Source organism: Myotis brandtii, unplaced genomic scaffold (assembly GCF_000412655.1).
Source record: "Myotis brandtii unplaced genomic scaffold, ASM41265v1 scaffold182, whole genome shotgun sequence".
NCBI classification, from domain to species: Eukaryota; Metazoa; Chordata; class Mammalia; order Chiroptera; family Vespertilionidae; genus Myotis; species Myotis brandtii.
The window spans coordinates 3,331,714-3,348,665 of record NW_005356751.1 but is presented as its reverse complement, the minus strand read 5'-3'; the positions used below and the strand labels follow the sequence as shown (position 1 = coordinate 3,348,665).

Below are 16,952 nucleotides of genomic sequence, written 5' to 3'. Positions count from 1 at the left end.
GTCCTGCTTGGGTGCCTGGCCAGCCTGGATGACGGGCTGATGGCTGTTTGCAGCTGGTCACACCCCCTTCAGGGTGGGAGTCCCCACTGGGGTGCCTGGCCAGTCTGGGTGAGGGGCTGAGGGCCGTTTTCAGGCTGGCGGGCAACTGAAGCTCCCAACCTCTCCTTTTTTTCTTTTTTCTTTTTAATTCTGGGAATTATTTACCTTCTATGGCTGTCACTGGAGCTGAGAGCCGGCTCCAGCTCTGAGGCCCAGCTCCAGCTCTGAGGCTACGGCTGGCTGAAAGCAGGTATCTGGGTTTGTTTACCTTCTATAATTGAAACATTGTTGCCATCACTGCCGCTCTAAGCTCTGAGGCCGAAGCTGGCTGAAAGCAGGTATCTGGAGCTTGTTTAGCTTCTATAATTGCAACTTTGTTGCTTAGAGTGTAGCTTAGAGCAGGGCGAGGCAGGCGGGGAACGTTGGCTTCCTCCGTCACTGGAGCAAGCAAGCCTCATGTTCGCTTCAGCTGCCTGGCTGCCGGCCGCCATCTTGGTTGGCAGTTAATTTGCATATCACGCTGATTAGCCAATGGGAAGGGTAGCGAAGTTACGGTTAATTACCATGTTTCTCTATTATTAGATAGCACTAGAGGCCCAATGCACGAAATTAGTGCAAGGGTAGGCCCTCACAGCCCCGCTGCCTCGCAGCCCTGCAGCCCTGCCACCTGACCACTGGTCATTCCGGAAGGTTGTTCTGGAAGGTTGTTCTGCCATCCGGTCTAATTAGCATATTAGCTCTTTATTATATAGGACTAGCGGCCCAATGCACGAAAATTCGAGCAAGAATAGGCCTTCCTTCCCCCGGCTGCTGGCACTGGCTTCCCTCCGGGACCTGGGCTGCTTCCCTCCGGCCACCAGTGGGCACCCAGGATCCGGGCGGATTCCCTTCGGCAGCCGGCAGGCACCCAGAACCTGGGCTTTGCTCTGGCCTCACCTTCATCCAGAAGGACGTCCAATCTAATTAGCATATTACCCTTTTATTATTATAGACTAGGGGCCCAGTGTACAAATTCGTGCACCTTGAAAGGAACTGTGGCCTGTGAGGCTGCAGTGGGCACAGGATCGGGTCTCAGCCCATTATCTGCGGCCCCACCCGCCACCGCTGCTCCTACGTGCTGACGGCGCTGGCCCTGCTCGCACCCACTGACGGTGCAGAGCAATTGGGGCCGGCGCCAGCAGAGGGTTCAAACAGGGCCAGCACTGTCAGTGGGAATGAGCAGCAGCTGCTGCCCTAATAGCCCCTCCGGAGCAGGGGGAGGTGGAGAAGCCCCCAGGGGCAATTGGTCCTGCAGCTGCCACTTGCACCCACTGATGGCGCTGAGCGATCAGGACCGGCACTGGGTGCCAGCAGTGGGTGTGTGTGGCAGCTCTGGCACCGGCTGTGGGTGCAAGCAGGGCTGTTGCTGGCAGCGGGTGCAAGAGGTGGCTGCTGGCCCTGATCGCCCCTCAGGAGCAGGGGAAGGTGGAGAAGCCCTGAGGGGTAATCGGGGCCGGCAGCCGCCACTTGCACCTGGTGCCGGCCCCTATCACTCAGTGCCAGGTGCTGGCAGCGGGTGCGAGTGCTGGGCGGGACCACGGCATGCGGGAGCAAAGAATTTTCAGGCTCGCCCTGATGACATCGACCAGCACCCCACCTTGGTCTGGCACCCCCGCTTACCTGCTCCACCATCCCACCATGGCCGACAGTTCCCCGCCCATCATAGCAACCGGTTCGGTTGTTCGGCTGTTCGGTCTATTTGCATGTTAGCCTTTTATTATATAGGATAGGTGTACATTATTATGTCTAACAGTGACTGGGGATCTAGGAGTAAATCAAATAATGTATAAAATTTGACTCCTCCCTATTAGAATTAGTGAAACTAAATTACACATGAGCTCATTAGAACTGGCTAGTAAGCAAATAAGTTGTAATTACACTTAAAAACATTTAATGTGTTGATCTTAAGTTTCATTAAATTTGAACTAAGAATACTTTAATACTCATATTCTGTTACTTGAATTTCAGTTTAGCCTATATATTATCTTGTCAAGTCCACAGTCTTCTCAGGGGTGTAAAATCATATTTACAGGCTATTGGAAAGTTTACTGGCTGAGAATAAGTATGCATGGACTCTAATCAGCTTTATAGTTATTTCAGAAAAACTGAGAACTTGAGGACAATAATTATTTTTAAGTTTCCCGTTATCTTATAAGAATTTAGTTACATTTCAAAGTATTATTTTTGAAGTGTACACAGAATTATTCTATCATCTATTTATGTTATAGCCACATAAAGAAAGTATTTCATGAAAAGTTTTAGTATAAAACTTTTTTGTTATGGTCAAAAGGGATTGAAGATCAGAATAATAAAATTCAATGATATATTGACAGGGCTAACATTCTCATAGAAATTTAATAATAGAGGGTTATTTCCCAAATCAGTGGTCTAATGTACACTACTTAATAGAAATGACTCAAAACACTATGCCAACTGTTTGATCAACGCTAAATGGCCTACTTAACTATGCAGTTTTTGAAAGTGCCTATATTTTAAAGGCCATTTATAAAATTGATGCATTAATAATATATATTAATAATAAAAACTAAGTTTTTCTTTCTAATTTCTACTTTATTTTTATTTTTACAAATTATTTAGCATTTGCTTTTAGATAGCCTGCTTGGGAAGGGAAGATAATTACATAATACTAGTAAGTAACTACCTCCCAAGCATTAAATTTTAGTCTGGAAATAAATTCATAAATTCCTGTCCTTTTATGCGGAATATGATTTTTTTTAGTGCCATGAGAAATGCGTGAAAAAATTAAAAGATGCTCTTGGTATTTTTTTTAATAGGAGAAAATCATAAGGTAAAAGGAAGCTTCATTTTTATTAAAGTCCTAGACTTTAAAAGGTTTTCTTTGAGAAAGTAATAATCATGTGGGGAAGGCTTAGTTAGGGCTTTCTGCTAATGGCATTTTGATAAATTTGGGCAGAAAAGTTTGTGGTAAAAATCTCTCATAGGATACATAGGTGTTAGAGGACATATTGGTGTTCTTTACATGTTTGAAAATGGAACATCTGTATTTGAACTGCATCCGGTCAACTCTTCTAGTGTTATCCTGTCATTATTTAAAAAGTATCTTCCTTTAAGATATGTGAACTAGAGCACAAATATATATTTCTATGATAAGATCTGTGTCTGTGCTTTGCATAGAATCAGAAATTTCAGGCTTAACTTCCAGAGAACTACAGATACCTGGACTAGGTCCAGGAATACTTCTTGAGCACAAAATTTGCATAATTGTCTTCTACTAGTGCTTGTAGATTTTAGTCTATAATAGGCTAGGTCAGTGGTCGGCAAACTGCGGCTCTTTGGCCCCTTGAGTGCGGCTCTTCCACAAAATACCGACTTCTGCGCATGGGCCATGAAATTTCAATCGCACTGTACGTGCGCGCCCGCACGTGGTATGTGGAAGAGCAGCCACACTCAAGGGGCCATTGGTATTTTGTGGAAGAGCCACACTCAAGGGGCCAAAGAGCCGCATGTGGCTCGCGAGCCACAGTTTGCTGACCACTGGGCTAGGTACATAGTTTGTAAAATACATTAATAACACTCAGTCCTATGTCCTTGATACAAATGATATTTTTCAAAGGTAGCCGGCTGGTCAAAAATGTTGATCACCTTTGGAATTTTCAGCTCTACTAACCAGCCATAAAAGAAAATTGATTTTATTAGTACTAGAATACTTGGTCATGATCTGCTTTCTTTTTCTTCTTTCCTCTTCCTACCTTCCCTGGGCAAAGGTAATGCTGACCTGGTAATGACAGACCCTGGGGAAAGGAAATATAGTTCACCTGAGACTGAGCATCATGAGGGAAGTCTGATGTAGAGTTCAGCCAGAAGTAGACTGATGTAAAATCATTTGTGATCTGCCTACTTAAATGGTAATTTTCTATAGCTAGAAGTTGCTTTGATGATTTGAACCAGTTGGCCCTAACTTATAACTAATCACTAGACTTAAATGGAGATAGTAGAAGAAATTGGGTTGGAAACCCTAAATTGCAAAATATTTGGTAAACATTTATGGCCCTTCTGGGGCATACACTGTTTGTCCTCTTTCACGTAATCATCTGGAAAGATAAAATATGTGCCATTGAGATCATTTAGTAGCATGTACCAACTACTCCTTAAAAAAATAGTTCTGGAATTAATGATACACACAGCAGCATGGATGAATCTCAGAATAATTATTTTGTGAAGAAAGTTAGATGAAGAGAGTACATACTGTATAATTTCATTTTTATAGAAATCAATAAAACCAAGCTTATCTATAGTGATAGCACATCAGTGGTTGCCTAAGGACTGTGGGTGGTAGTTGATGGAGATTGGGGACAGAGGGAAGCACAAGAAGACTTTGGGGGTGGTGGGTATGTTCATCATCTTGATTGTAGTGATGAGTTCAAGGGTGTAACATGTTAAAACTCATTAGATTGTACACGATAAGTGTGTGTAGTTTATTGTGTCAGTTTCTTCTCTTTAATAAAGCTGTTTAAAAAATTGTTTTGTACTCCAGGGTAAAATAGCTGTGTGTTCAGGGTAAACACCTAGAGTACTGCCTGTTTAGTGTAGGACAGGAGCTGGAAGAGTGCTTATCATAACAATAAGTCCTTTGAAACCTGCAGTGCAAAGTCCATCTCAGAGAGGGTTCTTATGTATAGTGGGAGAGATATGACTAAGCTTTCATTTTCATAATCATGGCTGAGTGCAGCACTTGCACAAGCATTATGCAGAAAACCAAACCACATCAGTAAAGTAATAGAAAAATATAACTAAAGAAATGCAAGATAATATTACTTTTGCATAAAGGACATAACCCATAATAAATAATCAAACTTTAAGAGAAATAGGCCAAGTCATTTTGAGAGAGTTATTTTTTACCCATAGAATGCACCTCCTAGGTCCATTCTGTTACTGTTTTTTTCAGTTGATAATTATTTCATTTGTGTGTTAAAAGACACTTCTGAGAATGATGATGTTCACAACTAAGGATAATTGGATATATGACGTCAAAGGATGTATAAGGAACAACATTTTAACTTGAATTTTAGATATGAAACTTTGCCCAAACTTTTATTTCCTCTTAGGTGTCATAAAATGAAAAAATCTGAAGCTTATAGGAATTCTAAAAAATATTATTGGCATAGATGCTGAAATAGAAGTGATCGGACTCAATGGCTTTGTAACATAAATGAAAATGACATTGGAGCTTTGCTTTAAGAGCAGATTCTCTGTTAAGTGAGTTAAAATAGTTGCTCTATCATATGATTAACAATATCAAGGAAGAAATTTGGATTTGGTTTATGACTCTTATTGTTCTTAATATCCTGGTGTAGAAATGGATGATTTTCAAACCATAAGTATATTTATAAAGATGTAGTGTGAGTTTGCTGTTTAAGCTTTAAAGACCATTTGTATTAACATAATAATTAGAATTTTAATATTTGGCTTATTCACTTGTCTTTTTTTATTTTTATTTTAGCTTCCACTGAAGATTGACATCATTAAACATCCAAATGAAACAGATGGCAAAAGTACTGCTATACACGCGAAACTGTTAGCACCCGAATTTGTAAATATTTACACGTACCCTTGTATTCCAGAATATGAAGAAGAGGACCATGAAGTAGGTAGCTTATTTCTTGCAACTGTGCACATTGAATCTAAAATGAACTTTAAATTCCAGTGTCTTTCTGAACTTACTTGAACACAATTTAATACTTTTCTTAATGATCTAGGGTTATCCTTATATCTAGCACTAAACAACACACACTTCATTTCATTGGTATCTGAAGAGATCAGACGATCCTAGATTTGTTAGACTTTTTTGAGTCTTTCCGCTTTTTATCATTTTTTTCTGAATTATTTATTTAAGTTGTTACACTTTGCCAATATTATTATGCCTGCTTTTACTTTCTCCCCACTTTATTGTCCTGCCTATATGACACATAGGTGGTCTAATTTAATGCGAACTGAGAAACCAGATTACAAACATTATTGGAATTTCTCCAAAAGAAGAAAAGAAAGACTGAATGAAAAAAAATTTTCAGGAATTCCCCTAAATTTAGAGCTTTAGTATATGGCCTTTGTAACATTTCTTTTGTCAGCTCAGAGGCCTTCCTTGCTCATTTCTAGATTCTTAATTGGTTTTCGCATAGTTGAAATTTCACATTGATGAGATATTACCGGCCTTGTTGAAAAGCAATTTTGTAATAGATCTCAAAAAGAAGTAGGCATTGGGTACTTTTTAAAGAAACTTGTAAGCCCTTTTAGGTATATTGGGGATCATTTATTGGTGTTGTTAATCAGAAACAAAATTAAAAATTAATACATACACTCAGTTCTAAAAAGAACTTGGTTTTTCCTTTTTCATAAGTATGTTTTTTATTGAGTTTATATAGAAAATTGTGTTTGTAAATAATACCTGAATTTTGGATCTAGGAATATATTTGCATTTCCTTCGTTTGTCAGCGAGGTATAATTTATGTTAATTAAATAGAGCACAGTGCTAGGTTCAATAAAGTGATGTGATATCTTATAATCCAAGAAAATCTAAAACCCCTAGACTTTGCTAATTGAGTGCAGGGGGAATATTGGCATGGATTGTGGATGTTTAAGCAACTTGTATATAACTTTGAAGTTTAAAAATTCAAGATTTTTTGTTTCTTTTATTTTTATAATGCTTATTTTTAATATTAAAAATGATGCTTGTTAAAGAAAATTTGGGAAATACAGAAAAGTATGGGGATAAAATACTCATAATTCTACCAACATCTACTCATTTCACAAATATTTACTGGATGCCTGCTTTGTGATAGCAGCCATTCCGACATTTCATTGAAGGCTCTAGGAGTATAAATTCTCAGTAAAGTGCTAAAAGAAGTACTATAATTTATAGAATTTTTCCTTGAAAGTTAGATTTTTCAGTTTTAATTTTTCACTGTAATAGATATAGTTTTAATAAATATTATGGGTGTGGTGGGTATATGGGTATTTAGGATTATTTTATTAAATGCTCATAAGTGAAATTATTTGATGAAAGTGTGTGAACATTTCAAAATTCTTTAAGTTGCCAAATTGCTTACCAGTATTGACTGTGTATCATTTGTTTTGTCTATTATATAGGTAAAAATGGTATTTAATTATTGAGCACTTTTCAATGGTTCTTTTACAAAATATCACACACTTTGCCTTTGATCTTATGAAATATAAAGTTTAGTTTTCTCTTTCAAGGTACAATTAACTAGGCTTCTATCCACAGGTGAATAACTTATTTTGAAATAAAACTTTTAGGTAGTATACAATGATTATAAATTACTTGGAAAGAGTCAAAAATTTACCATATGTATTGAAGAAGTGGATGTAGTAGAAACATGCTTGTTTCTTAGATATTCAATTTTTTTCTCTTAAAGTTTTAAGTCATAATTAATTCATTCTGATCATAATCACACACTATTAACTTAAGTTTCTTTGCCTTAGGTTGCGCTCATTTTTCCTGGACCTAAGTCTGTCTCAATAAAAGATATTTCGTTTCATCTGCAAAAAAGGATTCAAAATAATGTGAGGGGCAAAAATGATGACCCTGACAAGCCATCTAGTAAACGCAAGAAAACTGAAGAACAAGATTTGAATGACAGCAAGTGCAAAGAGACAACACTGAAAAAAATTATATTTATAGATAGCACCTGGAACCAAACAAACAAAATATTCACTGATGAGAGACTTCAAGGTAAGAAAAAAAATTGTTTTTGTATTGCTTCCCCCCTCCCCCAACTTTCATTTCAGAAAACTTCATGTCTACAGACACATTAGAAGAATTACATTAACTACCCATACCACATTTGCTTTATTTCTCTTTTCTGTATTATGTGTGTTGTATACTTAGATAAATATTTTTTTGGTTGAACCTTTTGAAAGAAGGATGTAGGCTTTACAACACTTCACCTTTAAATGCCTGTATACATCTTTTAAGAATAATTGCATGATCATAGTATCATTATCACTTTAAGAAATTAACAAAACTTCTGTAATGTCTAATATACAGTCCAAATTCACATTTCCCTAATTGATCCAAAAATATATTCTGTAGGATTTTTCCTCTGATGTATGATGTGGTATGTAAACTCACATTCCATGTGGTTACGTCTCTCCATTCTCTCTTAATGTAGAACAGTTCCCTGTTTTTGTTTTTCATGACTTAGAATTGTGTGAAGTGGACAGGTCAGTTGTCTGAATGTTTCATCGTGATTAGATTCAGTTTAAAATTTTTTGCAAGGATCCTTACAGATAAGGATAAATCCAGGATTGCCCATGACAATTCCAGTTTATAACTATTGTTTTGGTATAATTATTAATAAGATTGCTTTTTACTCTTAGAAATGAGGCTATTTAACTGATAAATTATATGATTACCCTATTCATATAGGTGAAGTTGTTTACTTATTGCATCAGAACAGGAGGCATTTAAATAAGTTGTTCCATTATTGGTGATAACTTTCAGTTCTTGGTTAAAGGTGATTGCCAGATCTCTCCGTTCTAAAGATTTATTTTCTTCTTTGACAGAAGTAGTAATCTGTGAGGTGATGCTTTGAGACTATGGACTGTCTATTTACCAACTGCTTTTCATTCAGAGGTTTTTGTATTCACTGATGACGCTTCTTTTAAATCAGTAATTAATTGAGAATTGCAAAATGATAAAATTTTAATTTTATGATTTCTTCTATATTTGTTGGCTGGCATTCTTATGTAAGGAAGAGCTTTTCCTTTTTCTCCTCCTCTTTTGTCCTCTCTCCTTGTACCATTTATGAGATCACTGTGGTGTGATACATGCCTTTTTAATTCAGTATGTTAAAATCTATAATGATTATATATATTTTTATGCCCAGATTGTCTCAGATTTTGACAGTGGGAGCGCTTCAAGTCCTTTGAGGCATGGCCTCATTAGTCTTTCTGGTTCAGCACTTTTTCCTTCCTCAGACCTAGAATTAAACATTCAAAGTTTACTTGCACTTTTCTTCTGCCCCAGACCAATAACCAGTCATTCAAAGGAACTGTGGGGCTTTTTTAATGGGGAATGATATTAGAAACCAAGATCTGGTAAATTTATTACTGTTTGGATGTCGTTGCTTCAAAGGACAGAGCCAAGAAAATAAAAGGGTGTGTGTGTGTGTGTGTGTGTGTGTGTGGAGAGAGAGAGAGGCAGCTTTAACATTACAGTGATTTTCTTTCTTGTTTTATATCTCTTTTTCTCTTGGAGTGAAAAGATTAGTTCCTAATAATAATGGTTTATTAGTAGAAGAGTTGCTTTATTTCCCCAAGTATGACAATCAGTAATATGAAGAACAGGAGCTCTTATGAACTCTCATGCTCTGTTTCACCTACTCAGTTCTTCAGGCTTTCTCAGTTTTTCTAAAAGCTTTAGTTTTATTTCCAGCTTTTTGCTGGCTTTATTTGTGTACCATATGCGATTATAAGGCAAGAGAGCTAGCTACCAACCTAGTTGGTATTAGGCAGTTGTCAAAACAGTTTCAACCTGGGAAAGCTTCTCCCAGGATGTTGTCAAAAGTACATCATTTAGAAAAGAAAGTTTATGGCACTTTTCGGAGTCTGACTTGTGTTAATCAGTACCAAGCTAAAGTGAGTGACATTAGTAAAGTTAGTTAGCTTAATTTATATGGTTCATACCTGTGAAATCAACATAAATGTTAGTAAGATTGCTTTCCTGTTCTGTGTGTGCTTATGTGTATGTGTGTGAGAAAGAGAGATACAGAGAAATTGTGTGTGTGTGTGTGTGAGACACACACACACACACACACACACACACACTGTGGTGCATATGACCTGGAAGAATCTTGTTGCTGATGTTTAATAGAGAAATGGAAATGGAACCCTAAAACCTTGCTCTTTGGAATACTGCCGGCCACATTATCTTGGATGGTTACAGCAGCAAATTACTCCCCAGTTTGAAGATTTTTCTGAGCTATTTTTCTTTATATGGTTATTGAAAGGATCCAATGAAAGAACGTAAGTGAAAACACTTGAAAAAAACTATATAAGGAATTTCTGAGGTACAATTCAAAATCTGTTTTCAGAGTGTCCACATGTGTGCTTAAGGCTTAAAATCAGATTTGTACAGAATAATTTTTGTTCTTCCCACATCACATAGAAAGTACCATCCATTTTAATTCTGGGCTACATTACATTTTTAAAAAGTATTTCTCAATTACTTGAAAATCATGAAATAAACTGATTTCTAGAGTCAGTCTTCTCTGCATGTCCTACTCTGGCTCCACCGTTCACCACAGGGAAATCGGGCTCTGTGCATATTTACAATCTCTGTATTTGGGAACTACCATTTTCCAGATAAGCCCAGGTACTTCCACAAGAAACAACCCATGTTTGTTATAAATCATTGCCTATAGGCTTGAAAACATTTTATCATTTCATGGGATTAATGTGAACAACTCTAAACATCAGTTTAAACCCTCAAAAGTAATATATTAAAAAAATAATGTTTCTGTTATCTTACTATGAGTGCTGAGGTTACGAATCCCCTTAACAATGTAAAAACATATCATTTTGCCAGACTTTACAGAGGAAAGCTCTGGGTGTTTTACTACTGTCAAAATAAAACATTTAAAGGTTAAATGTCTAATTTAATCATATAGTGTAAACCTACACATGAACTGACATACATTCTTGAAGATTCACCATGGGAAGCTTTGGGGGGATGTGGTGGGAAGGATGGTTTTCTTTTTGTTAGGGAGAGGGTCCAGATGATTAAAGTGGGAATTATATCGTAATTTGTTTTAAAAATTGCCAGCTCTATCCCTTCATTTTGACAGATTTGTTCACATTATAAACATTTCCCAAACTATACTTAGTGTGTTAATGCTCGTCATCCTAGTATATGATCTCATTTAGTCCTCACAACAATATGATTTTCATTCCCATTTTTTTGGTTGAAGAAATTCAGGCAATAATTTAAGAGGGAAAAGCCATCTACAGTTACCTGCTTTCAAGTTTTACTGCTAAAATAATTTGTGTATTTATCTTAAAGTTATTGATTGCCAGAAATACTGGCAAGAAATTTTTTTAAATGTATATATCAAACTTTTAAAAATATAAATTTTCTAACTAATTTCATGTCTGTGTATTTTAGTGTAATTTAAAAGGTTCTATATGTCTATATATTTCCAAGGAAATTTTTAAGACCAGATATATTAGTGGTGATAGTCACTAAATCTTGGTTTTTATATTTAACTAGAGGCCTGGTGCATGAAATTTGTGCACGGTGGCGGGGTCCCACAGCCCAGCCTGCCCCCTCTCACATACTGGGAGCCCTCAGGAGTCTGGCCTCCCTTTGCGGGAGGTGACCGGGCTGATCAGGGGAAGGCGCCAGCCCCATCACCCTGCTGCTGCTGCCACTGCCACAGCCGCCAAGGTGTTTTCATCAACGCGGACTCCAGTCCCTTCACCATGAAAAAATGACAACTTTCTTTAGGCATTTTCAAGATGTGTCGTTCATAGGATATGACATTTCTTTTTTTTCCTTTTTTATCCTCACCTGATGATATGTTTCCATTGATTTTTAGAGAGCTTGGAAGAGAGAGGGAAAGACAGAGAGAAACATCAATGTGAGGAAATATTGCCATGAGAAAGACACTTCGATTGGTTGCCTCCTGCATGAGCCCTGACCTGGGCCCTGGCCAGGGAGGAGCCTGCAACCTAGGTACATGCCCTTGATCAGAATTGAACCCGGACCCTGCGGTTGGCAGGCTGAGGCTCTATCCACTGAGCCAAACCGGCTAGGGCAGGATATGACATTTCTTAGCCCCTCCAACAGCGGACCTTAGTTTTTTCCTCCAGGAGTGTGGTAGGAAAACCCTAGATCACCTTCTTGGATTCTTATTACCCAGGTTACTAAGAACACTGCTAGTGGCGGCGTACAGGGAGCTTAGCCAATGAGCGGTTAAAAAAGGTGTTTCCTCTGCAGCTCATGTGCAGAGGACCCCCTGCGTTGTGTCCGCTGGGTTGGTCCTCAGCCCGCCCTCCCTCCCTCCGCAGCCAGAGCGTGGGACGCTATGGGCGCCGCCATCTTTGTGTCGGAGTGACGGTTAATTTGCATATTACCCTTTCATTAGATTAGATATTTTAGAATATATTAGATGTATTATAGAAACTAGCATTATTATAATAGTTACTCTTAATTTGTTTCTTTTTATAAATTACATTGATGATGTCAAAATCCTACGTTAAGATTTTTTTTTAATTTTATTTTTCAATTACAGTTTACATGCAATATTATTTTGTATTAGTTTCAGGTATACAGCATAGTGGTTAGACAATCATATACTTTACAAAGTGGTCCCCACCACCTATGTTAAGATTTTAATTGTACTAGTTGCTTACAACATTTTCAATACTTCTAGAGGCATTAAAGACCATTAACCTGCCTATTTCCCTCTTAGTGAGTTTCAAAATGATGTTTTAAATGTTAATTTATCAAGGAAATGAAACCCTTCTGAAAACTGGTGAATTTAGTCCTGTCACAAGTTTAAATAAAAACGACAGTGGTAGGTAGCAGAAAGAGATGACTTGCTGTGGCTGGTGCTCAATGGTTAGAGCGTCAGCTGTGGGTTCAATTCCCAGTCAAAGGCACATATTTTAGTTGCAGGTTCAATCCAGGCCTGGGTTGGGACTCAAGCAGGAGGCAACCAATCAAAGTGTCTTTCTCATGGCAATATTTCTGTTTTCCCTTCCCCTCCTCCCACTCTCTCTAAAAATCAATGGGAAAGAAATATCCTCACTCCTGGGATGAAGATGAGAGAGAGAGAGAGAGAGAGAGAGAGAGAGAGAGGGAAAGAAAGAGAGAGAGAGAGATGGATCCCTTAAATATTAACTACTTTTACCCATTGCTACCGGGTCTAAGACTTACAGGTATAAGATTTCAATCCGTGTTTTATATTGCTTCTGTATATATTTTAATGCATTTAAGAAAATATTTTATTTATTTTTGTTAATCCTCACCCAAGGATATTTTTTCATTGATTTTTAGAGAAAGTGGAAGGGAGGGGGAGAGACAGAGAGAGAGAAACATCAATGTGAAGAGACACATCAATTGGTTGCCTTGCACACAAGCCCAGACCAGGGCCGGGGATCCAGCCTGCAACCAAGATACGTGCTCTTGACTGGAATCGAACCTGGGACCCTTCAATCTGTGGACTGATGCTCTATCCACTGAGCCAAACTGGCTAGGGCAAAAATATCTTACTTTAAATTGGGAGCAAGGGGTTTTATCTGTGCTCTTTAAAAAAAAATTTTAATTAAGAGAAATCATTTAATTGTACCACACCCTGTGATTAAGAAATATTTAGTCGTGGGTGGGTGGTTCAACTAGTTGAAATGTTGTCTCGTATACCAAAAAGGTTGCAGGTTCGATTCCAGGTCAGGGCACATACCTAGATTGTGGGTTCAATCCCTGGTCATTGTGCATATGTGAGGCAACCAATCGATATTTCTCTCTCTCTCTCTCTCTCTCTCTCTCTCTCTCTCTCTCTCTCTCTCTCTTTCTTTTTCTCTGTGTCCCTCCCTTCCTCCTCTCTGTCTAGGATCAATAAACATCCTTGGGTGAGAATAAAAATGTATATATATTTATACTTTTCTTATTTGTTTTTGGCAGGGTTGCTGCAAGTTGAGTTGAAAACAAGAAAAACTTGCTTTTGGCGCCATCAAAAAGGAAAGCCAGATACCTTCCTTTCCACAATTGAAGCCATCTACTACTTTCTGGTAGACTACCATACTGATATATTAAAAGAGAAATACAAAGGACAATATGACAATCTTCTATTTTTCTACTCTTTTATGTACCAGTTGATAAAGAATGCCAAATGCTCTGGAGACAAGGAAACAAGAAAAATTACTCATTAGTTTTTAAGAAGCCACTTTTGTGATTTTATTTTGCTAAAATCAATAAACTTGTAATTGTGCTTTGTTTATTCTTAGGGAATATTCATGTGTCATGTCTGCAAGACCACTTTAAAAAATAAGGCTTTATTTATTTTACCTCATATGTTTTTTTAAAATATATTTTATTGATTTTTTTTTCCTTCCATAGTTTATTTTTATTTTCTTTCCTGTCTCCCCCAGCCCTCAGAAATGCCTCCATATAGAGCCCAGTAGCAGGTAGCTCAGCTCCATCTTCCCCTTGGGTAAGAAAGGGTGGAGAGAAGGGAGTCACTCCTGAGTCTCCATGCTTTACTCCTTCTCTCCTTGAGGTGGTTCTTCTGTATTCTCCTCCTCTTCCTCCCCTTCCTTCTTCTCTGGTGGCTTCTCATAAGCCTTTTCTGAAGGTGTCACTATCACTCCATCCCAGGTAGATATTTCAGAAGCAAGATAGCTGGCATCACCCTCCTGGCCAAGGATCTTCCTAAAGCCACCATGTGAGAGGATTCGGACCAGAGTCTGAGCTGTGAAGCAGACCATGTCCTGCTGTTCCAAAGTCATGACCGTGTGTACTCTGAAGTTGCCACTCTCACGGGGGTCTGTGATACCCATTGACCCTGGCACGAACAGTCCTGCAGCCAGAATCTGCAAGCAACGCCTGTATGCCACATTGAGGGCCAAAGGCTGTCTGGTGGGGTTGTTCATCACAGCATAGTGCCCGAGTAGGTCAAGGATCCAGGGTGTGAGGGGCTCAAAGCCAGGAAAACGAATCCTCAGGTCCTTCAGAAGTCTGATGAGAACTTTAACTGAGGACTGAGAAGCATTTTCTTCAAACCAGTGGGCATGGCGGATGGCTGCTAAGGCACTCTGCAACACCTTGATGTCCAAATGGAGTTCTGGATCCAGTTTTCGGAGATTGGGTGGCACTGTTGTAATGAGAATCTTCACTGTAGCATCAGAAGAACTGACCTCAAAGCCAGTTTCATTGGTCAGCATGGTCAAAACTTCAGACGGATCCTGTGCTCTTAGGCTTTCCACGACTTTGTTCCCTAGGGCAGCAACAGCTTCCAACGTTGGCAAAATCTTTAGGATTACCACCAGGTCAGCCACATTATGTCCTGTAGTCATTGTTCCCTTTTTATATGATCCAACCTGTCGCACTTCTGCAATTTGCACTTCAAATGTCCCTGGAGCCACAAATTGTCAATCGCATTGTTTATTTTTGTCACCAGAGAAAGGATAGAATTAGGAGCAAGGTCCTGATTTCTTTTCGGCAATGCCTCACTGAAGGAAGACTCATCAGGTGCTGGCTTAACCCGACGGAAGGCCATTTCACACAAATAGAAATCAAATGGGATGTGGGGCACCAAGGGCCTGAACCCTCCTCCCGGGCCTCCTCGGGAACCAAAGCGCCCGCCACGACCTCGGCCTCTGTCGCCCCTCGTGGTGCCCCAGATCCTGAACAATGGAAGCCACACCGACCGCCCTCTCTTGCCAACACACCACGGTGCGATTGGCTCCTGCCTCACTCCTCCGCTTATGCCTATTGGTTTACCGTAGAAAACGGGCTTGTAAACCAATTAAAAATCCCTGCTGCATCAGGAACTAGCCAATCAGATGAGACTAGACAGTAATGACGGATTTTTTTTTCTTTTTACCAAACATTAGACGGCGCTGTGTAAAGAGATTAGGACAGAGATCACGTAGGAAACTTTCTATAGGAATCAGGAGCCGGCTACACCTACAGAGGCAGGGTGGTGCAGCGGAAGCGTGCTGGGCCCATAACCCAGAGGTTAATGGATCGAAGTCATCCTATGCTAGCAGGGTTTTTTTCTTTTCCCCTTCACTAGAATAAAAGAGAATTTTAACTTTTTCAGTAAAAGTAAACGCCATCCTTCTACTTTTTCCTCCCTCAAAAATTGCAATCTTTTGAAGCTGTTTTTGCCATTAGCAAGTGAAATGAGGGAATAGGAAGGGACTTTAAGCAGCAATGGACGCTACTCAGAAGAAGCGGCTCTGAGAAAAGGAGGCGTGGGTTGATTGAATCCGAGGGGGAAAGCACTGATGGTGAGGGACTAGAAAGGAAACCGAGGCAGCTTCGGAAAGAGATGTCAGAGAAAGCGAGCAAGGGAAGAAGCAAGGAGAGAAGAACCCGGCCCATCCCCGTGGCAGTTTCCCCGCACTTCTTTCCTTTCCTCATTCTACAAACGGATGGTTTTACCCTTATGCGAGGTTTTTCCTATTTTATTGATTTTTTTACAGAGAGGAAGGGAGAGGGATAGAGAATTAGAAACATCGATGAGAGAGAAACACCGATCAGCTGCCTCCTGCACACTCCCCACTGGGTATGTGTCCGCAACCATGGTACATGCCCTGACCGGATTCGAACCTGGGACCCTGAGTCCGCAGGCCAACGCTCTATCCACTGAGCCAAACCAGTTAGGGCTTACCTCATATTTTTTTTTTAAAGGATGTCATTTTTAAGGAAATTTTCAGAGATAATGTTGACTGAAAAATTAGCTTCAGAAGTTATTAGCTCAAGTTTGGGATATCTCAATCTTACTACTACATTTTACTATAATAATGTGTTATATTTATATCTATTTAATTAGATATATTTAGATATTTGTTTAAAGATCCTTGTATCTTTCCACTTATTCTCACTACCACGTTTGGAGGTAAATGGGATCAGAATGTCCTTGCTGACAGTGAAGTGATAGGTAATTTGTTTGAAGTTAATGGCAAACACAGGCAGAACTAGAATTGTAGTTCCAGTCCCTAGAACTATTTCACGTCCACACTGCCTATGATGGACAATTGTTGCTTTGTACATCTGTCTGGCATCTTTCTTAGGGAGAAATTCCTAGCAGTCATGGGTTCCTGTCATAGGCTTGGACACATGGCTCAGGTGGTTGATTCAGTGGTGAGCA

The 16,952-nt window shown here is 39.2% G+C and overlaps 1 protein-coding gene and 1 pseudogene across 2 annotated transcripts in view; one reads left to right on the top strand and one right to left on the bottom strand.

The window, feature by feature from the left end:
* Positions 1-14,086, top strand: part of DTWD1 (DTW domain containing 1) — a 19,057-nt gene extending 4,971 nt beyond the window's left edge. For both annotated transcript variants that reach the window (XM_005863955.2, XM_005863956.2), the window contains exons 3-5: positions 5,561-5,704; positions 7,558-7,807; positions 13,760-14,086. In XM_005863955.2, the coding sequence (XP_005864017.1) occupies positions 5,561-5,704; positions 7,558-7,807; positions 13,760-14,007 (642 nt within the window). In that variant the 3' untranslated portion in view covers positions 14,008-14,086. The remainder of the gene's footprint in view (positions 1-5,560; positions 5,705-7,557; positions 7,808-13,759) is intronic.
* A 227-nt stretch (positions 14,087-14,313) lies between these two features.
* On the bottom strand, positions 14,314-15,524 carry LOC102259975 (annotated as a pseudogene).
* Between the last annotated feature and the right edge of the window lie 1,428 nt (positions 15,525-16,952).